Below are 27,902 nucleotides of genomic sequence, written 5' to 3'. Positions count from 1 at the left end.
TGTGACTTGTTGCAAAGTCCACAGGTACGTGTCCTAGTGGGCTTTGCGCCAGTTTTCAAAGGGAAAGCACATATGTATTGTCCCTATGAATATTGCTTAAAGGAATTCTACCCACAGAGCTTTGTCCCTGTTTTTTCCTGTGGATATATTAATCCCTGAAAAACACATGCAACATTATGAAAATGCAAAAGTTGCACATGGCATTGCCTCCCCCTAAACTAACCCTCACCTCTGATCACACCTACTTTTCCCACAGATGGAAGTATATACATTTTTGATCCCCATGTGTACTTTTTACCCATGTAAAGGATGGGCAATTCAGACAGCCCATTACACTCACTAAACATAAAAAGACGCTTTCTAACTAAAGGCCTGACGGAATAGCCATGTTTTAATCAGGCCTCTCAAAAGTCAGATCATTTCCAGTTGCACGAGTCTCGTGAGGAAGAGTTTGGCGGGCACAGCAAGAAAAGCTTGAGCTCCTGGCCCCACTAATTTCAATTCTGATGGAGGGAGAGCACATAGCAATGACTTTGGGATGGATCTCAGCAATCTGCGCGGAAACTGGTCAGTTTTATGTGAAATATTTTTATTAACAGCATGGACATAACACCATACAAAAACAATAGTAGGCTGTATTACCATAACAATAAATGTAAGCATACCAAGTAATAATAGACATGATGTTTTGCTCTGGTACATGAAGCCCATGCAGATTACAATAGGGCATCCCCCCCCCCCCCCCCCCTGCCGCCCATCAAACGTTCTCCCTACCCCTCTCCCCACCCCAAAATTGCCTAATGGGCACAAAAGATAGAAGATCTCTAATTAGCTATAACCTAAAGGGTATTCAAAATATAATTTCATACTCTGCTAGTAAGACTGTAAATAGGGATATCGAACCCACCTTGCCTATTATAAAAGCCTAATAAACAAAGCAAAAAAGGATTACTACAGCAAAAAAATCCTAAACTCATCAAACAACCCAAAATCCCTCTACAACATTGTAAACAACCTAATCACAGTGAACAACAACATTATCACATTCCCTCACAAAAACCTAAGCCAAGACCTCGCAAACTTCTTCAAAAACAAAATCAGCAAAATATCAGAGAAAATCACCAAGTCCACAATCATCAACCCAACCCTGAGTCGCACAGACATCACACCCTGGGCATACTTTGAACCGATATCAACCTCTGAAACAGAGAAGCTCATCAAATCACTGAATCCAGCCAGACACGAGCTTGACACAATTCCAACACAAGCACTAAAAGAAATCTCCCAAACCATTGCACCAACCATCACCTCAATTATAAACAAATCACTAGAAAAAGGAGATCTTCCGGTCAATCAAAAATCACCACCATAAAACCCATCCTAAAAAAAAAAGAACCTAGACCCCTACGACCTTAATAACTATCAACCCATTTCAAACCTTTCATTCCTCGCCAAACTAACTGAGAAGGCAGCCCTTAAACAACTGAATGACCATCTTGATGCAAACAACATCCTATACCCAACCCAACACAGCTTCAGAAAAAATCACAGTACAGAAACTCTACTCACCAGCCTAACAAACACTATTCTAAGAGGTTTCGACCAAGGACAGCGACACATCCTCATTCTACTTGATCTATCGGCCGCATTCGACACAGTCGAACACTGTAGCCTAATCTCCAGGCTATCCGAAATAGGTCTAACAGGAAAAAACCCTAGAATGGTTCACTTCCTTCCTCCAAAATAGATCCTACAAGGAAAACCAAACAACCACACCCCCTTGAAACCGGAGTGCCACAAGGATCTTCTCTATCCGCCATCCTATTCAACATCTACCTATTACCACTCTGCCAACTTCTCTCAAGCCTCTCCATCACCTACTTCCTGTACGCTGACGACATTCAGCTAAACATCCTAGTATCAAACTCCATAGAAAACGCACTAAAAATTGCAGCCACAACCATCAACAAAATCAAAATCCTATTAAACCAGCTAAAACTCTGCATCAACACCGACAAAACAGAATGTATGCTGATTGAAAGAAGCAGCTCTGGTGAGCTCCTGATCCACCCCCATTGTCATCAATAACACCCCCATCAAACTAAAAGAACACGTCAAAGACCTGGGATTCTGGATCGACCCTCAGTTCATCCTCAAAAAACACATCACCACAAAAACAAAAGAAGGCTTCCACAAACTATCAATTCTCAAACACCTCAAACCCTTACTAAACCAAACAGACTTCAGAACCATTCTTCAATCATTGATCTTCTCAAGCATAGACTACTGCAACTCCCTCACGATAGGTCTTCCAAAATCAACCTTACACCCTCTACAAATACTACAAAACGCTACTGCTTGCATTCTCACTGGAATCAAAAGAACAGACCACATCTCACCCGTACTAAAAGACCTACACTGGCTCCCTGTAGAGAAAAGAATAGAATACAAAACTCTGTCAATTATACACAACTCAATTCACCACAATGACCACGATTGCCTCAACACCCTAATTCAAATTCACCACACTCAATGCAGCACAAGGTCAACCAATAAAGCACGTCTCGAAATCCCACCAGTCAACACAGCCAAACTAACCACCACTAGGAAAAGAGCTTTCTCAATCGCCAGCCCTCACCTCTGGAACACCCTACCCTCCAACCTCAGAACTCAAAGCAACACCAAACTATTCAAAAAAACTGCTCAAAACCTGGCTCTTCAAACAAGCTTTCAAAGATGGTATTGGATAAACCAACATATATAACTACCCGCAGCAGTCCCACAACTCCCCCGCTCTTCCCACCATAATCCCACCTATCTCCACAAATCCCTTCCACCTCTATACCCATCACTAACACTCTTAACCCCTACCCCATCAATACAACACACTATGTGTCAATTCTAACATCCTTTCTGACATGCTACAGTATCAGTATTTTACTCAGTAATAAGGCTTTATCCAAGTTTTTATTTATTCCAATCCATGTACTCTTTCCCAAGTTTCTTTTATTATAATCCATGTTGTTTTAAGTTGCTCCTCTGAATTTACCTTATCTATTCATTATAATTATGATCCTGTTGAAGTTGCCCTACTGAATTTTAATGTATTTTGTTGTCGTTAAAATGTAAACCGGAGTGAAGGCCACCACCAATACTTCAGTTTATAAAAGCCTATAAAATAAATAAATAAATAAATAAATAAGAGGCCACTCATCCACATACAAGCGCATCTCAGAAAGCTTCTTTCACTTTCCACTCAAGCTTTTACTCCCAGACTTTTAAAGTTAGTTAAAACTATGAATGAGATGATCGGCACGTTCCTCTTCAGTCTGGAAAGCCTGTGGCAGAAGAATGAAAAGCTGCTCATTTTGTTCTCTATTTTACACATTTGAAATTAACCTCAATGTTCAAAAACAATGTAAACATGCAAAAAATCAATGGGAGCCTTCCTACTGAAATCTGCTGTACAGAAGTTTACAAATAATAAACAGTAATTGCTACAGGGGACTGTGTGCAAAATGTAAAATGAAACAAAATTATTTTCTATGAAATTTGTAAACTGAACATGCAGTAAGAAAATTCAATTATTAGGCATTTACAGCTGCTGATGACTCGTAACCATAGGTGATATCCCACAGCATTACATAAATATAGATATCACTCCAGGGAGCTTATAAAAGGGTGCAGATATCCCACTGGCTATGCATGACTTTAGCTAACCAGTTTATGTCCTGTGATTCAGTTGTAACCATGCTAATAGGATGATGATAACATTCCTTCTTCCTTCACCCTATTGAAAGCCCTCTTGCAGAATAGGTACCACATTTGCCAGTCAGATCTTGTGGGGTGAATTTTCAAAACTTCACATGCATAAAAATTAGCATATATTCACATAAGTATATCTACTTATATATTCAGTATTTTATAAAAGGAAAAATATATGCATATTTTCACTTCTGTGTGCACGCATGTAAAAGGGCAGTCTAAGGGCATGAAATTTACTATTTTAAAAAAAGATTTACGTGTGTACATTTGCCAACTTGCTCTTGTATTTCTATACCTGCTAATTATCTGGCATAAATGATATTAAATGTGTTTATTGTGTTGCACTGACTGAGTGGGTGAACTGGGGAGAATTCAGGCTGAAGAACCAGGAAGGTCTCAATGACCTGGAGAAGGACTGAGTGAACTGGTGGACTAATTGGTAAACTGGTTAATTTCATTTATGCAACTTGGCGCAATTTGGCCAACTTATAGCCCGGATTTTAAAAGCCCGACACGCATACATTTCGGTGTTTACGCATGTGGCCGGGCCTTGCGCGTGCTGTGTGCATTTTCTAAAGGGCCCGGCCACGAGCATAAACACCAATACATGCACAAGTGCCGGGACCTGAAAAGGGAGCGGGCAGGGGGCGCGGTCTGGGTGGGGGTGGAGGCCGGCCAGGACAGTGGCCATTAGCCGCTGTCCCGGGGAAGCGCGCGCTGGTGCGCTTAACTTACTTCTGTTTCAAAGGAACAGGTATGTTAAGAAACAAAAAAAAATAACCTACTTATAGTTAGTATAGGGTCAGGGAGGAGAGGAGAAGGGGAAGGAAGGTTAAGCAGGGGGTTAGGGAAGTTCCCTCCCAATCCGCTGGCACACACATGTTATAAAATCGGCATGACCATGTGCGCATACCCCTATGTGTGTAAATCGTAACTTCCGTTAAGTCCTAATTTACTTTCTTGCATAAAAACTATGCACGTACTGTATATTTTTTAAATATATAGAAGTATTCGCATTCAGTGCTTTGATATACGTGGTTTCAATGCATTGCATGCATTCACTCATAAGCCTACATATGCGCATATGTTGCGAGTCAGAGATATGCACGTATATCATAGGCATGGGTTACAAAATGCTTGCATAGATCTGTTTGCGGCCATATATGTGCTATATGGGGCCATATGAAAGTTATCCTCCCTGTATATCTTAAATATTCAATTGTAAAGTCTGTCATGATTCTGTTTGAAAGGGAGGTGCAGGATTTTGTATTTTATATATATATATATATATATATATATATATATATATATATATAATGGGTGCAATTTTCAATCCTTGTGGGCATATGCAAGTTTATTTTGAAAGGGAAATTTTCCAGAGAGTTCCTCTTTGAGAATTCAGGAACAGCCTGGACCGTGGGTACAAAGTCCCTGTGGCATTTGCAGGGTGAAATAAATGCAGGGATTATCTCCTCAGTCCCAGGTCCAGTCCTTTTTCCAGCGGAAATTTACCAGGATAGCTGCTGCTTAGTTACCCAGACAAATTCCTGTCAAAACTGCACTCCCCTTATATACTTTTATTTTCTTTAATATAAGCACAGTTACAAACTACTTTTGACTAAAATGCACATTTAATAATGTTTGTAAATATTTTTCAGGATTTATAATGTTGCAATGTGTAATTTTTTTCTCTTTGATATTTTGATCTGTGATAGATGCTATATAGTATTATAGTCATGAAATATGATTATATACACGGTTCATTTTGGTTTTAGCCTTGGAGGGTTACTGAAGGAGCTAACGTGCAGGCTGATAGTGTAAGAATCACAGGAGAGCGGGAGCTTCATGCTAAGCATTCCCTCTCCCAACGCGTGCCCAGCCACCTCTCCTGGGCGCGCGATTCTCTATTTAATTGAGATGGTGCGCTAAAAAGGAGGCACTAGGGCCAAACATGCATTCCAAACCCAAAAAATGGACGCCTGTAAAATTGAGCGTCTGTTTTTCCAACCTACGGACTGGCGGGCAGATTTCTTTTTATTTTTTAATTTTAATTTTTTAATTTTTGGTTCCTCCGACTTAATATTGCTTAAAAGTGCTGTACACTTTTCTGGGTTGCTCAGAAATTAACGCCTGCCTAAGGGCAGGCGTTAATTTTTGAGCATAAAATGTGCAGCCAAGCCGAACATTTTACTTTCAGTATCCCAGGCGACTAACTAATAGCCTCATCAATATGTATGAGTGCCATTAGTTTTCGGGGGAAGGGGTTAGGCGTGCGTTTTCGACATGCTAAACCCCTTACAGTATAAGGGGTAATAAACACACGTCAAAAAACTGTGCGGCCAATCGCATGCTAAACGGTGCCCTCTGCTGAGCACACCATACTATATCAGCCTGCTGATGTGTGGTGTGACCTAGAAATGTGTGTATGGAGAGTGGAGGCTAAGGAACAGGTGGAGAAATGTACTGTATTTAGGATACAGGAGTTGTCTTCTGTTTAGAACAAGTGAATTGTTTGAGAAGCTCTTTTGCATAAGGTTGCTCTTCTCTATGTATTTCTTTGCCAGAATTAACTGAAGTGAGAAAATTATTAACATTGTTGCCAAGTATCTGCTCAAGATGGGTTTTTTAAAAATGAGATTTTAAATAAATAAATAAGTAGATAAATAAATAAATGTTTTTTACATCAAGTCCACATCTTGGTGCATCTGCAACCGCCTCCCTCCATCCCTTTTCTAAATGTGTATGATGTTATTGAGGGGGAACTTCCAAATATGGGATACTTAAGGGGTACAGTGGAACTAATAAGGGAAACCTAACCATTGGGGTATCAAGCCAGGCAAATCTCTGTTGTAGGAAAAGGTCCAGAGATATGGCATCTGTACAATATATTGTTTCAACTCAGAATGAAAATCCTTGAATGTGAACCCACATCCAAATAGTCACCACAGTTTTACAGAATGGAAACCTTAATGTTTCATAAAACATGCAGATTTGTTATTATTTTCTATATTTGTCAGCGCTTCTAGTTTTATTTTCATAAGAATTGAATGTCAGCATTATTTCTATATAATCATTCATTTGGACTTCAATCTTTTTTTTTTTAACTAAACCATATAAAGGTGAATTTTAAAAGAATTGTCCATTACAAACAATTCATATTTTAAAATCGGCAAAGTATGTGCATACACAAGCAATAGAAAGAGCATAAAAAGAGGACATCTTTAAGTACATAAGAAGTTGGCTTACTGGGTAAGACCGAGGATCCATCAAGCCCAGTATCCTGTTTCCAACAGTGGCCAATCCAGGCTACAAGTACCTGGCAAGTACCCAAACATTAAGTATTTCCCATGCCACTGATGCCAGTAATAGCAGTGGCTATTCCCTAAGTCAACTTGATGAATAGAACTTATCCAAAGCTTTTTTAAACCCAGCTACACTAACTTCCCTAACCACATCCTCTGGCAACAAATTCCAGAGCTTAAATGTAATTGGGTGAAAAAGAATTGTCTATGATTTGTTTTAAATATGCTATTAGCTAACTTCATGGAGTGCCCCTTAGTCCTTGAATTAACTGAAAAGGTAAATAATTGATTCACATTTACCCCTCATCCATCTCTTCTCCAAGCTGAACAGCTCTAACCTCTTTAGTCTTTCCTCATAGGGGAGCTGTTTCATCCCCTTTATCATTTTGGTTGCCCTTCTCAGTACCTTCTCCAGTGTAACTATATCTTTTTTTTAGATACAGCAACCAAAATTGCACACAGTATTCAATGTGTAGTTTCACTATGGAACAATACAGAGACATTATGTCATTCTATGTTTTATTCACCATTCCTTTCATAATAATTCCTAACATTCTGTTTTCTTTTTTGATCACAGTGGCACACTAAGCCAACAATGTTAAAGTATTATCCACTATGATGCCTAGATCCTTTTCCTGAATGGTAACTCCTAATATGGAATCTAACACCGTGTAACTACAGCAAGGGTTATTTTTCCCTATATGCATCACCTTGCACTTATCCACATTAAATTTCATCTGTTATTTGGAAGCCAAATCTTCTAGTCTCGTAAAGTCCTTCAGGAATTTATCATAATCCTTTTGTGATTTAACTACCATGAATAATTTTATGTCATCTACAAAATTCATCACTCGCTCATCATACTCCTTTCCAGATCATTTATAAATATATTAAAAAATCAATGGTCCAAGTACAGATCCCTGAGGCACTCCACTGTTTACCTGTTTTCACTGAGAAAACTGATCATTTTAATCCTACTCTTTGGTTCCTGTCTTTTAACCAGTTTGTAGTCCACAAAAGGACATCGCCTCCTATCCCATGACTTTTTAGTTTTCTTAGAAGCCTCTCACGAGGGACTTTGTCAAATGCCTTCTGAAAATTAAAATACACTACATCTATCAGTTCATCTTTATCCACATGTTTATTAACCCCTTCAAAAAAAATGGAGCAGATTTGTAAGGCAAGACTTCCCTTGGGTAAATCCATGCTGGCTGTGTCCCATTAAACCATGTCAATCCAGATGTTATGTGATTTTTCCCAGCACTGAAATCAGGCTCACTGGTCTATAATTTCCCAGATGACCCCTGGAACCCTTTTAAAATATCCGGGTACATTGTCCTCCCTTCAATGTTCAGGTACAATGGACAATATTAAGGATAGGTTACAGATTACTAGTAGTAAGACTGAAATTTCATTTTTCAGTTCTTTCATAACCCTAGGGCAGAGCTTTCCAAACTTTTCATGTTAGTGACACTTTTTAGGCAAACATAATTTCACGACACAGTAATTCAGTCTACTAGCAAACCAGAGGTTAACGGTTAAACGAACAAAACGTATTTTGACAATTTATGTATGTTTCCTTAAATATATACATACATTTTTGTGGATTACATAATGTTACACCCACACTGACCCCCAGGCATCTCCCATTCATTCTCACACCGCTCCCTCCCCACCCCCAGGCATGCACAAATTCATTCTCACACACACAGACCCCCAGGCAGGCAGGCACCAATTTATTCTCACAAACACATACACCACACTCAGGCAGGCACCTATTCTCACACAGACAGATCCCAGGAAGACACCCATTCGCTCTCATACACAGATACAACCTCAGGCAGGCACCCATACATTCACACATATACACCTCCTCGCAGACTCCTATTCATATACTTGCACATACTGAAGGCAGACCCCCCTCTCTTTCTTTTGCCAGCAACCTCAGAGCTTCTCTCATTCCTCTGCTACTGCTGCCATGTGGATATTTGGGGAGGTGCTGATTGCTTCTACTGGCACTGAAGCCCGTTCTGCTGCCTCCTCTGTGCAGGCCCCATGGTATTAAATATTTGCGGGCTTCCACTTCCTCCATGCCGACCTCTACATTGTGAGATCGGCATAGAGAAAGTGCTACTCTTGCATATTCCCAAAGACAACATATGCCGGTCACTAAAAAGTAATTTTTTTTTACCTTTGCTGTCTGATCTTAGTTTTCTAATCTGTTGGTCACAGGCTTTCTTTTCCACCTTCTCTTTCTTGTTTTTTTGCCAATTCCTTTTACAGAATCTTTTTTTTTCTGTTTCTTTTCTCTCCATCTGTCTTCTTCCCTCAAACACACAATCAGGTTCTCATTCTCACAGCGGCCCTACTATCAGGTTTCCTCCTCTTCTCAGGCCACTGCGACGTGGGATATATGGCGACCCATTAACGCTGCTCTTCTGTACACGGCAGATGCTCCTCCTCCTTTCTGCCCACGCGGCTCCAGCAACGTTTTTCTTCCGGGGCTGCGCAGGCAGGAAGGAGGAGGAGTGAATGTGACCAGGCTGTGGTGAGGTAAGCTCCACCACGGCCCCGCCGATCTTCCTGCTGTGGTTCCCTGCTTCCGCCGGCCCTGCTGCTATGTGGACCGGGCGACACACTAACAGTTTGGAAAGCTCTGCCCTAGGGTGTTTACCATCTTGTCCAGGGAATTTGCTACTCTTTATTTTGTCAGTCTGGCCTGTTCCAGGTTCAACATGATTTTATTCACTTCATCTAAAATCATCACCCTTGAAAACCATCTCTGGAATGGGTATTTCTCCAACATCCTCATTAATAAAAACCGAAGCAAAGAATTAATTCAATCTTTCTGTGATGGCCTTATCTTCCCTAGGTGCCCCTTTAACCCTGCGATCAAAAGAGCAAACAGAGTGTTGAGAATTATTAAGAAGGGAATGGCAAATAAAACGATGGATGTCATAAAGCCTCTGTATCGCTTCATGGTGAGACCGCATCTTCAATTCTGTGTGCAATTCTGGTCACTGCATCTCAAAAAAGATATAGTTGCACTGGAGAAAGTGCAGAGAAGGGCGACCAAAATGATAAGTGGCATGGAACGGCTGCCCTATAAGGTAAAGTTAAGGAAGTTAGGGCTGTTCAGTTTGGAGAAGAGATGACTGAGGGGGGATATGATAGAGGTCTACAAAATCATGAAAGGACTTGAATAAGTTAATGTAAATTGATTATTTATTCTCTCAGATAATACTCCATGAAGTTAGCAAGTAGCTCATTTAAAACAAATCAAAGAAAATTCTTTTTCACTCGCATAGTTAAGCTCAGGAATTCATTGCTAGTGGATGTGGTTACAGCGGTTAGTGTAGCTGGTTTTAAAAAAGTTTTGGATAAGTTCCTAGAGGAAAAATCCATAAACTGCTATTAATTATTAAGCAATAGTAACTTGAGATTTATTTAATGTTTGGGTACTTGCCAGGTACTTGTGACTTGGATTGGCCACTTGGTCTGACCCAGTATGGCAATTCTTATGTTATTATTGTTGCGCTTGGAGGTGGACCCTTGTCCTGGAGCAGTGGAGAATGGCTCCCTGGTAGGGACCATGAAGCACCTGCCCCCAGAGAGCGGAGCACAGGAGGAGACAGAGGCTAGGATGAGCTTCACCACTGGAAGCCCGTGGTCCCCCCCGGGTGGAGCCCGTAGGGACCCGGGCCACTTGGACTTAGGTGGGACCTCGCAGGGTGCCCACAAACAACAAGGGAGCACGGTCGGACTCTAGGCTGTAAGTCTGATGGAGCAAGGAAGACCAGAACAGCATAGGCGATGACAAGGCAAGGAACAGAGCCAGAATCAGGAGACGTGGTCAATGGCAGCCGAGGTCAGAATCAGAGGATCAGTCAGAGGAGTAGTCAACGAGGCAGGAGTCAGGTTCTGGAGGTCAGAAGAGGTCACAAGGCAGGCAGAGGTCAGGATCCAGGCAGCAGACAGAATGGTCAAGGAGCAGGCCGAGGTCAGTACCAGAGAGACAGTCCGAAGGTACTACCTGGGGATACAGGACAGACAGACGCTGGAACAGAAGGATGCTGGACAAGGCTGGAACAGTAGGACACTGGAACAAGACTGGAACAAGACTGTGAATGCGGAGGCAAACTAGTACACATGCAGTGCCAACCCGATTGCCAAGGCAAGGAAGTGCAGGCAGGGACTTCCTTATATTGAACGTTCAATCAGGGTGCGCCGCAGAGCTAGGACCCGCCCCTGGCCCTACAAGAGGCTGGGCGGTCCACGCTCGCGTGTGTAGGGGTGTGGCCAATGCCACTTGAGACGCCAAACCCCGGCGTGAGGCCTGGTGCACAGTGGAAGGCTCGGCGACCACCATGTGGGATGCCGAGGCCTGGAGGAGCTCGTGGCTGCTGCTGGGGAGGCCGACCGGTGATCTGCAGAGGATCTAGTGAGGTGAGCAGGCCCGTGGACGGGGCGCGTAACAATTATGTTCTAACTAGACAGATAAATTTAGCCGGACACATTTTCAGTGAGTATGGGGGCAGGGTGAGGAAAGGGTGACAAAGTTAGTCAATTAGCGCTAATTTTAATCACAAACTACTCAACATGGCCAGACAAATGTAAGAGTTGCAATATCAGGAAAGGAATGATAGTGAACTATCTACAATCTGGTGGGTTGCTGGACCCGAAGCAGCATGGATTCCCCAGGGGAAGGTCCTGTCAGACAAATCTGATTGATTATTTTTGATTGGATGACTAGAGAATTGGATCGAAGAAGAGCACTCAATGTGATTTACTTGGATTTCAGCAATGCTTTTGATATGGTCCCGCATAGAAGGCTTGTGAATAAAATGAGAAACTTGGGAGTGAGCACCAAGGTGATGGTGTGGATTACAAACTGGTTGACTGAAAGATGGCAGAGTGTAATTGTAAATGGAATCTAGTCCAAAGAGGAAACCGTGTTAAGTGGAATGCCACAGGGTTCAGTATTGGGACCGGTTCTGTTCAACATCTTTGTAAGCGACATTGCAGAAGAGATAGATGGTAAAAGATCTGCAACAGAGTGGACACGCCTGAAGGAGTAGATAGAATGAAAAGTGATTTAAGAAATCTAGAAGAGTGGTTGAATATCTGTAGCTGGGATTCAATGCCAAGAAGTGCAGAGTCATGCATCTGGGGTGCAGTAATCTAATAGAGCTTTATGTGATGGGAGATGAAAGACTGATGTGCACGGACCAAGAGAGGGATCTTGGGGGTAATAGTGTCTGGAGTTCTGAAGATGATGAAGCAATGCGACAAGGTGATAGCTAAAGCCAGAAGAATGATAGGCTGCATAGACAGAGGAATAATCATTAAGAAAAAGGAGGTGATAATGGCCTTGTTCAGGTCCTTAGTGGGGCCTCACTAGGAGTACTGTGTTTAGTTCTAGAGTCTGGATCTCAAAAGGGACAAAGTCAGGGTGGAAGCAGTCCAGAGAAGATTGACCAAAATGGTGTGGGGTCTTTATGAGAAGACCTATGACGAGAGGCTGAAGGATCTGAATATGTAGAAGAGAGGAGGTACAGGGGAGATATGATACTGACCTTTAGATACCTGAAAGGTTTTAATGATGCACAATCAACAAACCTTTTTCAAAGGAAAGAAATCAGTAGAACTAGGGGTCACGAAACTCCAGGGAAGAACAACTCAGAATAGAACTGAGGGATTATTTCCTCATGGAAAAGGCAGTGAATGTCTGGAATACCCTTCCGGAGGAGGTGGAGAAGAAGAAAACAGTGAAAGAATTCAAAGGGGCATGGGATAAACACTATAGGGCAGATTTTAAAACCTGCGTGCAGGCGCAGATTTGTTCGCACAACCTGGCATGAACAAATCTATGCCCGATTTTATAACATACGCGCGCAGTCGCGCGCATGTTATAAAATCCAGAGTCGGCGCGCACAAGGGGGGTGCACAATTGTGCAACTTGCGCGCGCCAGGCCACGCAGCCTGCCTCCATTCCCTCTGCCCCCCCCCCCCGCACCTTCCCCTCCCTTCCCATACCTAATCCGCCCCCCAGCCCTACCTAGAACCCCCCCCCTTACCTTTGTTAAAGAAGTTACGCGCACCGGCCAACAGCCGGCCCGCGATCCCGAGCACAGAGGCAAATGGCCACTGTGCCTAGAGGCTCAGGCCACACCCCGCCCCTTTTTTGCAAGCCCCGGGACATACGCGCGTCCCGGGGCTTGCGTGCGCCACCGAGCCTATGCAAGATAGGCTCGGCGCATGCAGGGGGAGGCAGTGGTAGGTTTTCGGGGGTTGTGCGCGTATCTTACGCGCACAACCCTTTGAAAATCTACCCCAAGGATCCCTAAAGACTACAGGATGGAAATGAAGAAATGAGTGCATGGGGGTAACTTGCTGGTGTGGCAGTTACTACCTTTAACCAATAAGCCTTCATACTGTTGATGTAATTCCATAATCGCTCTCTGCTTCAACAGCAGGGGAAAAGATAAATTGGATTCAGACAGCATCCAATGAGGACCCCGACTTCTATGGTTTGGGGAAACAAATAAGCATGGGGGTAACTTGCTGATGCGGCAGTTACTACTCTTAGGGGTAGATTTTATAACATGTGCGTGCGGCATACATGTGCGCATGCTACCCGGCGCGCGCACATGTACACCCGATTTTATAACTTGCGCGCGCAAGTTATAAAATCTGGGATCGGCGCGCTGCCTTCCTCCGTTCCCTCCTCCCTAACCTAACCTTACCACCCCTTCCCCTAAGCTTTCTCCCCCAGCCCTACTCTAACCCCCCCAAAATCTTTATTTCACCTTTTGCACCTGCCTGCAGGCAGGCACAGTTTGCACACACCAGCAGCTTGCCAGCACGTGATCCTTTGACACAGCGGCAAATGGCCGCTGTGTCAGAGGCCTCTGGCCCCGCCCCTTGGACCACCCATGCCCCACCCCTTTTTGCAAGTCCCAGGACTTACATGCGTCCTGGGGCTTTACGCCCGTCACCGGGCCTTTAGAAAATAGGCCGTCACGCACAGGACCGGTTATGCGCGTAACCCTTTTAAAATCCGGCCCTTAATCAATAAGCCTGATATTTTTGATGCAACTCAACATTGCTCTCTGCTTCCAACAGCAAGAGGTAACAGGGAACTGAATACAAACAGCAACCAACGAGGGCCCGTCGCTTACAGCCTGGGATAGAGATGCGAATCGGAACCAGAATTGGTTCTGATTCCGGGTTTGGGGACTATCGGGAAATTTTTTTTGCGCGGTCTGATCGGTGTTTTTTTTATCGGCTGCGCCCAAGCCGATAAACAAAAAAACCCACCCTGACCCTTTAAAACACATCTTTTAGCTTCCCCCACCCTCCCGACCCCCCCAAAACTTTTAAAAAGTACCTGGTGGTCCAGTGGGGGTCCCGGGAGCGATCTCCCACTCTCGGGCCGTCTGCTGCCACTAATCAAAATGGCGCCGATGGCCCTTTGCCCTTACCATGTGACAGGGTATCCATGCCATTGGCCGGCCCCTGTCACAGGGTAGGAGCACTGGATGGCCCGCGCCATTTTTAAAGATGGCGCCGGCCGTCCATTACATTCTTCTTAAAATGTCCTTGCTTTGCAGTGGCCCCTTTGCTTCCCACCTTCCATTGTTTTAAAATGAAAAAATCCTGATTCCCTTGCCTGTCTGGATCTGCTGTTCCCTCTAGATCTAGCTTTTTATCCCTCTGCTAAGGGACCCACCCTGGGACCAGGATTCGCTTTCTGTGTGTGGCTTAAGCTGAACTGGACCAGATACCTGGGGCTTATCCCTTAAGTTATTCTGAAGCTCGCTATTATACATTCTGTTATATGTGGACTCAATGGTCTTCATTAGGAAAGATAGACAGGTGTTGGGATGATAATTAGTAAAATTCAGAGGATCAAGTGAAGTGATTTTTTTTTTTTTTAACAACGACCACACAGAGATTTGTTTTAGGCAAGCCAGTAAATGACCTTTGGACAAAGAAAAATTGACTACATGCATTAAAAAAGAGATGATGTCATCTCGGAATTCTTTTAATAGTCCTGTTGCACAGGTTCTCTTCTCTGCATTCCCCAAAGAGGTCAATGCCCAGTTAGATAAAAAGGTAACAGCTTATATTATTGTTTCTTATTTCTACAAATATTTTATCAAAGAGACTCATTCAACATGCAGAGAATGGTATATATCCACGGGAGACTCCTGGGCACCAGCAGTATGAAACATTGAACATTCCAAGGTGCATTTAGCAGGAATATCTTGGCCATATGCAGCGGGAAAGTGGGACAGGAACGATTAATCAAAGGAAACTTCAGCATTTGGAGAAGCTATAAAATATAAGTAAACATCAGCTTGTGTTTGATGACCCGGAGCCATCTGGTAACCCCAATTAGTGTTGCAATTTATTTAAAGTCCTTTTTTGATTTACAGAAAGTTAACACCATTCCACCAGTTTTGAATCATGTTTGGTTCTCAGAAGCCCTCATGTCAACCATCTCCACAGTGATGCTGCTCCATGGATCTACTACCCTGCCTGTAAAAAAAATATTTCCATAGATTACTCTGGAGTCTACACCCCTGCAACCTCAACCCATGACCCCTTTGTTTCAAAGTCTCTCTTCCATTGAAAGAGAGCATGCCGCTTGTGCAACGTCTATGCTGTACTGCTCACTGGGACAATAACTTTCAAACTGGCATGCGGGTGTACTTTTGCATGTGTGCGTTGGTGTGCATGTCATACAATAGGCTGGCCACATGCACATGTGCACCTAATTTTAAGTTGGTGCACAATGGGCGCCCAACTCCAGCTTCTAACACATAAGTCAGGTAATTTTAAAGCGGCGCATGCCCACGCCATTGTCAGTTTCACCAGTTCATCCCACCAGTTCACTCAGTTAAGGTCTAGGTCCTCCAAGTACCCCTTAGTTTAATAGTGTTCACCACCTCCATTTAGCCCATATCTTAAAACTCCTCAGATATGGCTAGTTTTCATTTTTTTTTAAACTTACACCTCCTCCATAGCAGAGATAAACTTACGCAGCAGTGGACCTGGATGCATACCCAGATGTGTTAATAGTTATGTGCATATCTCTCAGCCCCTCCCCAGAACACCCATGCCCCACCCAGACTCTGCCCAGACCATGCCCCTTTTTTATGTGTGCACAGCGGGAGATAAGCACGTATATAAGTAGCTTTTAAAATATTGTAGACGCGCATTCCCCAATTGATGCGCGTGCTGAGTTTTTAAAATTCACCTTTTGGGGTTTTGCAACCCAAATGCATGTTCCTAAATTTTTAAGCATCAAATCTTAGCTGACCATTCCTCAAGCTTCACTGAATTACTACTCATGTTTTCCAACCATTTGAACCCTGTTGCAAATTTTGGTGTGCTCCGTATAAGGGCAAGCCTTTCCTGATAGCCCATCTGCAATATAGCCCACAAAAATGTTGAAAGAAGTGGACCAAGGATGAATCCCTGTGGCACACTACTGGTAACCCTACCCTTTTCATCCCCCATTCCATTGTGGAATTCCATTTACCACTACCCTTTGTCGCTTCCCACCCAAGCAGTTTTCAACCCAATCAGTCACTTTAAGGACCATACCTAGGGTACTCAGTTTGTTTATAAGCCACCTATGTGGAACCATGCCCAAAGGCTTGCTGACATTCAAGTACACTAGATCTAGTATTCTCCTCTGATCTAAATCTCTGGTCTTCCTGCCAAGGAAATTGATTCAATTTGTCTGGTAAGCCATCTGGTAAGACCAGATCTGTTTCGTGCCATTTCCCCAAATTATTTACATAGATCTTGGTGGAGTTAACTAGATGTTCTAGTTTATATTTTAGTTGTTGGAGAAGAACGTTTGTGATTCAAATGAATATTCTCCCCCAACTATTATAGCTTTTCACAATTCTCACAATCAAAATCCCAACTTGTGTTTTTTTAAACGATTATATTTTCAGATTGCTGACTTTTTGTGCAAAGGCTAAGACCTTGATTTCTTTTCAGAAGTAAGGGTGGGTTATAGAGATGTGAATCGTGTGCCCGATCGTCTTAACGATCGGGTTCGGCTAGAGGGGGGAAAAAATCTGTTCTGGGGTGATGTGAATCAGAATTGGTTCCGATTTACATCATTATTTTTTTTTAGTGAGGCCCGACCCTTTAAAATTAACCCCTTACTTTCCACAACCTCCCGAACCCCCCCAAAACTTTTTACGATTACCTGGTGGTCCAGTGGGGGTGCGGGGACCGATCTCCCGCTCTCGGGCCATCGGCGCCATTTTGGCTGCCACTCAAAAATGGCGCTGATGGTCCGATAAAAAAAAACCCACCTGACCCTTTAAAAACGACCCCTTAACTTCCCCCACCCTCCCGAGCCCCCCAAAACATTTTAAAATTACCGCCGATGGCCCTTTGCCCTTACCATGTGACAGGGTGTCCGTGCCATTGGCCGGTTCCTGTCACATGGTAGGAGCACTGGATGGCTGGCGCCATCTTTAAAGATGGCAGCGGTCATCTTTACGACAGCGGCGGCCATCTTTAAATACGGCGGCAGCCATCTTTAAAGATGGCGCCGGCCAGCCAGTGCTCCTACCATGTGACAGGGGCCAGCCAATGGCATGGATACCCTGTCATATGGTAAGGGCAAAGTGCCATCTGCGCCATCTTTATGAGTGGCAGCCGACGGCCTGAGAACGGGAGATCGCTCCCGGGACCACCACTAGACCACCAGGTAATTTTAAAATGTTTTGGTGGGATCGGGAGGGTGAGGGAAGCTAAGGGGTCGTTTTTAAAGGGTCGGGTGGGTTGTTTTTTTTTATCGGGCCATCGGCGCCATTTTTGAGTGGCAGCCAAAATGGCGCCGATGGACCGACAGCGGGAGATCGGTCCCTGCGCCCCCACTGGACCACCAGATACTTGTAAAAAGTTTTGGGGGGGTTCAGGAGGGTGGGGGAAGGTAAGGGATTCGTTTTATAGGGTCGGGGTGGGTTTAGGGGTTGTTTTGGTGTGCCGGTTTTCCCCGCCCTCCCCCGATTTACAATTTTTCACGATAAATCGGGGGAATTTCTATTGTATCGCGACTCTTAACGATTTTTGACGATTTAAAATATATCTGATGATTTTTTTAAATCGTCAAAAAACGATTCACATCCCTAGACTGGGTTACATTTCCATTTTTTTAAATGATATTTTTGGGGTATGGCAAATGGTTCTGGTGTGTAGGTATACAGAGCCAGTAGCTTGCTACTGATGTGATCTACAGAAATGCCTCTCTCATGCTTTTGATATTTCCAAAAACATCAGGGGTGTTGGTTCACCACTTTACATATAATACTTTTAACATCTGGTGGTATTAAGGAAAATCATATCATGGAGTGGTCTCTCCATGTATTGCTACTGAGGAAGAGAATGTCTTCCCTAACTTTATTTATTTATTTATTTATTTTTATATACCGGCAACTGTTTGCACATCGTGCCGATTTACAAGTAACTTACAACCAAAAGATATATTGGCAAAGCCTTTACAGAAAACAGTATGTAACATAAACGGAGTAACAGAGGGGCAATTGGCTGCCGTGACGTCACACGTCGTGACGTCACGTCTTGAGCAGCCAATTGAATGTACAGGGGCCGCTTTCCCCCGTGCTGGCAGCCATCTTACCCGGGGGGGGGGAGGGGGGGAAGATACCTTCAGATGGACCGGACGCCTGCAAAAAAAGTAAGTTTAAGCAGGAGAAATCCGATCGGGGACTTACTTTTTGCTTTTGGGGGATTTCAAAAACAAAGTCCCAGGAATGCCCCTTTTTTTTCCGTGGCTAAATCTAAACCACCCTGTGAAACTCAGCGGCTACATTTACTGATTGGGAAAGTGGGGGGAGGGAAGGCAGGAGAAATCCGATCGGGGACTTACTTTTTGCTTTTGGGGGATTTCAAAAACAAAGTCCCAGGAATGCCCCTTTTTTTCCGTGGCTAAATCTAAGCCACCCTGTGAAACTCAGCGGCTACATTTACTGATTGGGAAAGTGGGGGGAGGGAAGGCAGGAGAAATCCGATCGGGGACTTACTTTTTGCTTTTGCTTGTCAGTCTTACCTCCTCCCGGGAGCAAGGCTGCTTTTCGTGCCCTACTCCGGGAGGAGGGGAGAACTGACAGCGGCAAAGCAACTTACTTGCATGGGGGAAAGTGGTCTCCGTGGCAGCCCCAGTCCTCTCCCCTTCTCTCGAAGCCAAAAAAAAAAAAGCTTTTTTTGGCTTCGGGAGCAGGGGAGAGGACTGGGGCTGCCACGGAGACCGGCACCCATGATCGCGGCCGGGGCAGGTGAGCGGGGGCTGGGGGAAAGCTTGCCACCTACCCTTACCCCTGCCTCTACCGCAGGGGTCAGGGTAGGCGGTAAGTTTGCAGGTTAAACGCGCGACAAAACGGCAGGGAAAGGTAGCGATAGTCGGGGCGCGGGTTACGGGATGCTAGGGAATAGCTAATTGGCTCGTTTGCATGCAATATCGAGCTAATTCGCTCGTTTGCATGCAATATACATGCCGCGGGCGGAAGGGGTTGCCCGGGGAATTTAGGACGCGGTAGGAGTAGGTTAAAGGGGATTCGGGATTGCAGGAAGGGCTAACGCGGCCGGAACATGAGTTAAAAGCGGCTTAGGAGCAGGGTAAACGCGGCCGCACTTTACAGGATAGGCCTGTTTGAGAACAACTTTCATAGCCACTTATGTGGGTAGAGCAGTACCTCCAGCTCACTCTGTGCCTCCAAGATTCAGATGGCCGTCCCCCTCCCAAAGCTCCTTCCCTAGCTTGAATACCCCTCCCCTTATTTCTCTCTCCCTATCCCCCTCCAGCAGTACCACCAGCTTTCTCTCCATGTCTCCCCATTCTCTCTTTGCTCTGCCATCCCCAACTCTCTCTTGCATACTCTTACTCTCCCCCTCCCCCCACCCCAGCTGGCTATCTAGTTCTTTTTCAGACTTCATCCTACTGCTCTCTTCTTCATCCCAGCACTGCAGCCTCTCTTCTAACCTACACAGGCTGACGTTGCCTTCGCTGCTTCCTCTCTGGGCCCATGCAGGTCAGCTCTGCCACAGCTAAAGTTTCCTCTCTGCGTCTCTGCAGGCTGATACTGCCACCACATCAGTTGCTTCTGCCTTGTGGTCCTGGTACCAAATTCTGAGGGAAATGCATAACTCTGCGTAAAAAGGGGAATTCTGCACTGGACCATTGCACAGAATCTCCCCAGGAGTAAGATTAACACAACAGTTCAAAATAGTCTCTAAGACACGTTAATAGAGATCCATGTTTTCAGCTTTTCAGTATATTTTTTACTAAAGGAAAGTATTGCCTAAATCAAGAGATTCTGTACAGAATTTATATTAATAAGTCCTTCTCCAGAATTTTCTATCCTGATATCTGACAACTTTTAAAAATATAGATGTATCAGTTCTGGAAATGGGAGCTTTGCAGTTTCAAGGAATGACTTACACGATGCAGTATTACATGAGGTTTTCTTTCTTAATGACTGATCAAATATTACGAGAATTCTAATCATGGCAATGTCACTTTGTATGTTCACAGAATTCTGATAGGTTTACCACATAGGTTTACCACATCCCTGAGAAAGAGTCTAGACCTTGTTTGTAAGATGGTAATTATATTAAACACTATTGACCTCTTCTTCCAAGACATATCAATAATGTCAGGCCTGGAAACTTCACCCCAGACCCTAAAATCCATGAAATGAACACAAGCATCTTAGTTCTATAATAAAATTCAATGTATTCCATAAATGTTGGGCATCGCTAAGTACAGAGTTAAACAGTAGACAGCAGGACCAGAACCACACATGTTCCAAATGATGTATATTATGAATTTGAGAATGGCACTGCTTTAAAATAAAGATTACTGGGCTTGGCAGCACTACAAAGGTTAATAGAACAAGTGAAACCAAATATAATTATTTCCTAATGACATCAAGAAAATGAATTGTTTCCTTTCATTTAAATTTACTGGAATGTTCAAGGACATCTTTTGATAAAAGGATGGCATTTAAGGTTTTTAAGTTCTATGTAGCCTACTAAACATTTTTAAGCAAATAATGAACTTAACCAGCTTTTTGAATGATTTAATTTTAAGAAAGTTTACAGACACATCTATAAATGTCTTACTGCACAAAGCAGTGATCAAACCATCTACAAGAGGAACACAGGGAAGAATACCTGGTGAAACTGAGAGAGATGAAGAAAGAAAGCAGGAAAGCAAAAGTTCAAGCTGAAGAAAGGATTGTAAAGAGGTAAAGCGAGGTGACAAAATGGACCCAGAAATCAACCTGAAGCAACGCATATCTATAAAAGTAAGAGAAGGCTACGCAAAACTTATGGTCCTCAGAAGATTGAAACCATTACTCACACCCGCCCACTTCAGAACAGTATTACAAACACTTATCTTTTCCAGCACTGACTACTGCAATGCACTCTTACTAGGACTCCCAAGCACATCAATAAGACCACTCCAGATACTTCAAAATACTGCAGCCAGAATGCTGACGGGAAAAAAGAGGAGAGACTATATAACTGAAACTCTAGCAGACTTACATTGGTTACCCATTGAATACAGGATAAAATACAAGGCCTTATGTACCATACACAAACTAATATATGATAAAGAAGCAGACTGGCTAAACACAGCCTTACGAGTACACGTTCCACAAAGAAACCTCCGCTCAGCAAACAAAGCACTACTAACAATCCCTTCAGTAAAGTCAGCAAAATTAACCCAAGTGAGAGAAAGGGCTTTATCATTGGCTGGGCCCATACTATGGAACACGATGCCCCCTGAACTCAGATTACAGAGTAGTCTCAAAACTTTTAAAAACATGGCTCTTTAAAAAAGCCTTCACTAAAGAGTCTGGAGGGTAGAGAATGAAAGTACAGGGTAATGCAGATGAGAAAGAATTTACTCAATCCTACATTTAAGAAGTAATATCTCAAAGAGATAGTAACTCAATAATATACCTGGACTTGACCAACAATACTCAAATAATGATTTTATTTATGAAATTGTAACCAAACTTTATTGGCACCTGTTAGAATGTACGATAACCTACATTTACTTACCTTCGTCTATGTGCCTATTTGTAAACCGTTGCGATGGTATATAACTTAGCGACGGTATAGAAATGTTTTTAAATAAATAAATTTAAATAAATAAGATATATCAGAGAAAGAAGGAAGGTCCAAAGTGGTATAGTGAAATTGAAAAGTGACAAGGAGCAATGTGTGGAGAGAGACGAAGAAATGGCAGAAATATTAAACAAATACTTCAGTTCGGTGTTCACTATAGAAGACCCTGGAGCAGGACTGTTGCTGATAGACAAGATTGTAGATGGGGATGAAGTAGACGAAACTCTGTTTACGGAACAGAGTGTATGGAAAGAGCTAGGCAAACTGAAAGAGGACAAGGCCATGGGGCTAGATGAGGTACCTCCCAGGATACTGAGGGAGCTCAGAGATGTACTGGCGGGTCCGCTAAAGGACCTTTTCAATAGATCCCTGGAAACAGGAGTGGTGCCGTGAGATTGGAGAAGAGCGGTAGTGGTCCCGCTTCATAACAGTGGTAGCAGAGAGGAGGCTGGAAACTACAGGCCATTAGCCTCATATCAGTGGTCGATAAATTAATGGAGACACTGCTGACGGAAAGGATAAAGTTATCTACAATCTGGTGGGTTGCTGGAACCGAGGCAGCATGGATTCACCAGGGGAAGGTCCTGTCAGACAAATCTGATTGATTTTTTTGATTGGATGACTAAAGAATTAGATCAAGGAACAGTGCTTGATGTGATCTATTTGGTTTTCAGCAAAGCTTGTGATACAGTCCCACATGTGAATAAAATGAGAAGCTTGGGAATGTATGCCAAGGTGATGGCATGGATTACAAACTGGTTGACCAATAGGAGACAGCATGTAATGGTAAATGGAACCTACTCTGAAGAGAGTGCTGTGTTAAGCGAAGTGCCACAGTGATCGGTGTTGGAACCGATTCTGTTTTATATCTTTGTGAGCGACATTTCAGAAGGGATAGAAGATAAAGTATGTCTAGTTGCAGATGATACTAAGATCTGCAACAGAGTGGACACACCTGAAGGAGTAGAGAGAATGAAAAGTGATTTAAGAAAGTAGTTGAAAATTTGGCAGCTGGGATTAAATGCTAAGAAGTGCAGAATCATATATCTCGGATGCGATAATCCAAAAGAGCTGTATGTGATGGGGGATTAAAGACTGATGTGCACGAATCAAGAGAGGGATCTTGGGATGATAGTGTCTGGGGATCTGAAGATGGCGAAGCAATGTGACAAGGTGATAACAAAAGCCAGAAGAATGCTGGGCTGCATAGAGAGAGGAATAACCAGTAAGAAAAAGGAAGTAATAATGCCCTTGTACAGGTCCTTGATGAGGCTTCACCTGGAGTATTGTATTCAGTTCTGGAGCTTGTATCTCAAAAAGGATAGAGTCGGAATGGAGGCAGTCCGGAGAACAGCAACAAAAATGGTGTGGGATCTGTATCAGAAGACCTATGAGGAGAGACTGAAAAATCTGAAGAGAGGATATGCAGGGGAGATATGGTACAGACCTTCAGATACCTAAAAGGCTTCAATGATGTATGGACTTCAAACCTTTTCCATTGGAAAGAAAACAGTAGAACTAAGGGTCACAAAATGAAACTCCAGGGCAGAGGACTCAGAACCAATGTCAGGAGAGGGTGGAGGAGGCCTGGAATGACCTTCTGGAGGAGATGGTGAGGAAGATAAACACTGTGGATCTCTAAAGGCTAGAGGTCAGAAATTAGATAAGCATGCAGGGGGTAACTTGCTGGTATGGTGGTTGCTAACCTTAGCAGAAGGCATGAGGCATACAGCATGAGGCTGTATGCCTCATGCTGTTTTTTGGTCTTGTGGAAAACTGTGGCTTTTCTCACATTTTTCATGGGTTTTTCCTCGTTGTTCTGTTGCTGGGTCAGTCTCGGTGCCCTCCCATAGTATCACCTAATCAGGGTTTTCAGCGATTCAGGTAAGTTTCCTTTTGCAGTCGACTTCCCCGTGACGACGGTGCATTGGTGCCCACCAGCCATCAATGCCTCGCTGCCATCATTTCAATTTGTGCCCCTTTTGTTTCATCTGACATGGCCACATTCAGTTTTCAGTGATGCCCTCGCTGCCCGAGGACTATGTCCATCATGGATCTGCATGAGATCAGCGAGCTCCAGTCATTAGTGACTTATCCACCTTATATAGCAGGATGTTAGTCTTCACGAATTCCACCCACTACCCCACAGAGTTGGGTTACTCCTATTTTTTATTTTAATCTTAATTCTCTGTTTCAAGACTGGAGAGGTACTCTGCATGGACACATGATATAGGGCATGCTGGGCATGCTCAGTGTGCCTAATCATAGTTTTAGAAACTTTGACATAAATTTTCCGTATGGGGGCGCCATCTGATGATGTCACCCGTGTGTGAGGACTAACATCCTGCTGTCCTCAGAGAGCACCTCTTACAAGAATGCAACTCTGCTATACATGGGGGTAACTTGCACAGCTTGGCAGATACTACCATGGGAAGCCTGTTTGGGTGGACTGGATGGACCATTGGTCCTTTTCTGCTGTCATTTCTATGTTTCTATGTTTGAATGCAAATTCTCCTCAATATTTTTTGATAAGATTCAGCATTCATCCTGCCATCAATTTTGACTAAATTCCTTGTGCCTCTCTAGCTTGCACACCCTCAAAATGCAGAGATCCATCTCCATGCTTCACGGTAGGGATGGTGTGCTTCACTTCAAAGGCCTTGTTGACTCCTCTCCGAACATAGCGTTTATGGTTGTGGCCACAAAGTTCAATTTTGGTCTCATCACTCCAAATTATTTTGTTCCTGAAGTTTTGAGGCTTCTCTAGATGCTGTCTGGCATATTATAAGCAGACTGTTTTCTGGCATTGGTGCAACAATGGCTTTCTTCTGGCAATTCTACCATGCAGCCCATCTCCTGATTGTGCATGCTGAAACACCCACACCACTTTGTTTCAGAGAAGCCTGTATTTCAGTAGAAGCTGCTTGTGGGTTTTTCTTTGCATCCTGACAAGTTTTCCTAGCAGTTGTGTCTGAAATCTTTCTTGGTCTACGTGACCGTGGCTTGGTATTAACAGAACACATAATTTTCCACTTCTTGATCAAAGCTTGAACAGTTCTGATTGGCATTTTCAAATCTTTGGATATCTTTTCTTGATTTATAAAGTTGAACCATTTTTGCTCACAGATCCTTTGACAGTTTTTGTTTTTTTTTGCTCTCCCCATGCTTTATTAACCACCAAAGTCAGTGCAGCCCTGGAGCTAAGAAATTCATTGACAATCAAACAAGGCATAGGTGTAGATACCTACCCTTCATTTCCATCTCAACTTGTGTGTGTCAACTTGAGTTATAGTATCAGCCCAAACATTCAAGGGTATGCAAACTTTTGAACAAAACAGTTTTATTATTTTTTTTTATTGCTATGGTTTGTTTAATGATTGTGCTATTTTGTGATGCATAATAGTTGAATCTGAAGCACATTAAAAATAACAGACGTGTTTTGTCTGATCACTCATGTTTTATTAAAATGCTACACATCTTGCAAATTCGGCCAGGGATATGCAAAAAATTAATATCACAACTGTACATAATGCCTCTGAGCTTCATTTTTTTCAAATGGGATGAATTATTTTATTTACTAAAATCAGTAAATGTTTGTCTATCTACTGCAAATGTTTGTAGCCTGGGTGAATCAAGCAGTTTGTGATTCTCAGTTTTAAATGCATTCTGTAGCATTTATTTTTCCTTTTATTCTTGCAGGCTGGCCTTGGGCAACAATGACAGTTCTTGGATTCCTGTATTGCTGCTCTAACATTGGAATAAAATGGGACAGAATGTATTCTCGACATTAGCATTTTTACAAAGATCTTCAATCATTAACTATGACTACAATGTAAATAGGATGGATCAATGCTTTTGAATATGAATTCAATACCCATATGCCTTTTTTCTGCCTTAAACAAATGACTCGACAGAATCTGTTTGCATAGCTCAGGTCTCCATGGCCTCAATATCAATATCAAGTGAATAGTGGCTGCTTTCATTGGTACCTGCTAAAAAAAAAAATAAAAAATACACTCCTCACTTCTGGGAACCAAAGCCATTCATTTCAACCGCAGAGAAACAATCTCATTTTCAAATCTGGAACAGACCACTGAAAAAACCATATCAGGTCCAAATGGTCAATCAAGTCAATAGAAACCTTTTCAGAGAAAGTGTGACTGAACCGAGTCATCCATCTCAAATGAACAGTGGAGACACCACACATTGCTGACATGCTTTGTCAGGTTGAATAGGCTTGTTGTCATCTTTTTCCATTTAAACATAGTGTGTTTGTTGACAAATACATTTCTCAAATTAAAAAGACTGTGTGCTGTATTTCCTGACAAAATGCACAGATTTTAACAGAAAAAAATACATTGCTAAGACTATGGCAAATCTACACACACACACACACACCTTGTAACATGATTACCCATCACACTGATTCGCAGTGACTCATGGCTCAGATACACGCTGTCTGGTTTGTGACATATTTTGCTAGACCATCATTAGCACATATTGTATAAAATAAAACAGTACTGAAATTATATTGATGCTATCTTTTTTTACATGTTCCTAGAAGGAAGTATGATTAGGATGTGAATGGAAATGTACAAGTGCTTTAAGTGTGATGGATGTATCTTCTAATAAAAGTGAATATTATTGTTAATTGGTCTGAAACTACTGCATTCTTTGATATAATTCTTCAGTGCACGTGATTAAGAATAGTACAAGATATTGTGTAAGTTATGAGCTTTAATGCACTAAAGCCATCATAGTTCCTGCAATTGAATTATAAACAAATCCACCAAAGGAAGATTCTACAAAGCCAACATTAGTTTTAATTATAAAGTAGTTCCCTTAAAAGCATTTCCTGGGCCCTAATTTCTTTTCATTTTCTTTCAGCAAAAAAGGGACCCATGATGGAGAAGAGATGGTTTAAAGTCAAATCCTATGTTTTAGTACATAAGAACATAAGAAATTGCCATGCTGGGTCAGACCAAGGGTCCATCAAGCCCAGCATCCTGTTTCCAACAGAGGCCAAAACAGGCCACAAGAACCTGGCAATTACCCAAACACCAAGAAGGTCCCATGGTACTGATGCAATTAATAGCAGTGGCTATTCCCTATGTAAATTTGATTAATAGCCGTTAATGGACTTCTCCAAGAACTTATCCAAACCTTTTTTGAACCCAGCTACACTAACTGCACTAACCACCTCCTCTGGCAACAAATTCCAGAGCTTTATTGTGCATTGAGTGAAAGAGAATTTTCTCCAATTAGTCTTAAATGTGCTACTTGCTTACTGCATGGAATGCCCCCTAGTCCTTCTATTATTCGAAAGTGCAAATAACCGATTCACATCTACCCGTTCAAGACCTCTCATGATCTTAAAGACCTCTATCATATCCCCCCTCAGCTGTCTCTTCTCCAAGCTGAACAGCCCTAACTTCTTCAGCCTTTTCTCATAGGGGAGCTGTTCCATCCCCTTTATCATTTTGGTTGCCCTTCTCTGTACCTTCTCCATTGCAACTATATTTTTTTTAGATGCGGCGACCAGAATTGTACACAGTACTCAAGGTGAGGTCTCACCATAGAGCAATATAGAGGAATTATGACATTTTCCGTTTTATTAACCATTCCCTTCCTAATAATTCCTAACAT

The 27,902-nt window shown here is 42.9% G+C and overlaps 1 protein-coding gene across 5 annotated transcripts in view; it reads left to right on the top strand.

Annotated features, from left to right (window-relative positions):
- HHAT (hedgehog acyltransferase) overlaps positions 1-26,907 on the top strand; it is a 598,180-nt gene extending 571,273 nt beyond the window's left edge. For all 5 annotated transcript variants that reach the window (XR_003855353.1, XM_029593286.1, XM_029593285.1 and 2 more), the window contains one exon: positions 25,956-26,907. Coding sequence is in view for 4 of the 5 variants with exons in the window: in XM_029593286.1 (XP_029449146.1) it covers positions 25,956-26,047 (92 nt within the window). In the remaining variant the exon portion in view is untranslated. The remainder of the gene's footprint in view (positions 1-25,955) is intronic.
- The last annotated feature ends 995 nt before the right edge of the window (positions 26,908-27,902 follow it).

The sequence above is a fragment of the Rhinatrema bivittatum genome, chromosome 3, assembly GCF_901001135.1.
Source record: "Rhinatrema bivittatum chromosome 3, aRhiBiv1.1, whole genome shotgun sequence".
NCBI lineage: Eukaryota > Metazoa > Chordata > Amphibia > Gymnophiona > Rhinatrematidae > Rhinatrema > Rhinatrema bivittatum.
The sequence above is the reverse complement of the archived record's forward strand: the minus strand, read 5'-3'. Positions and strand labels throughout refer to the sequence as shown.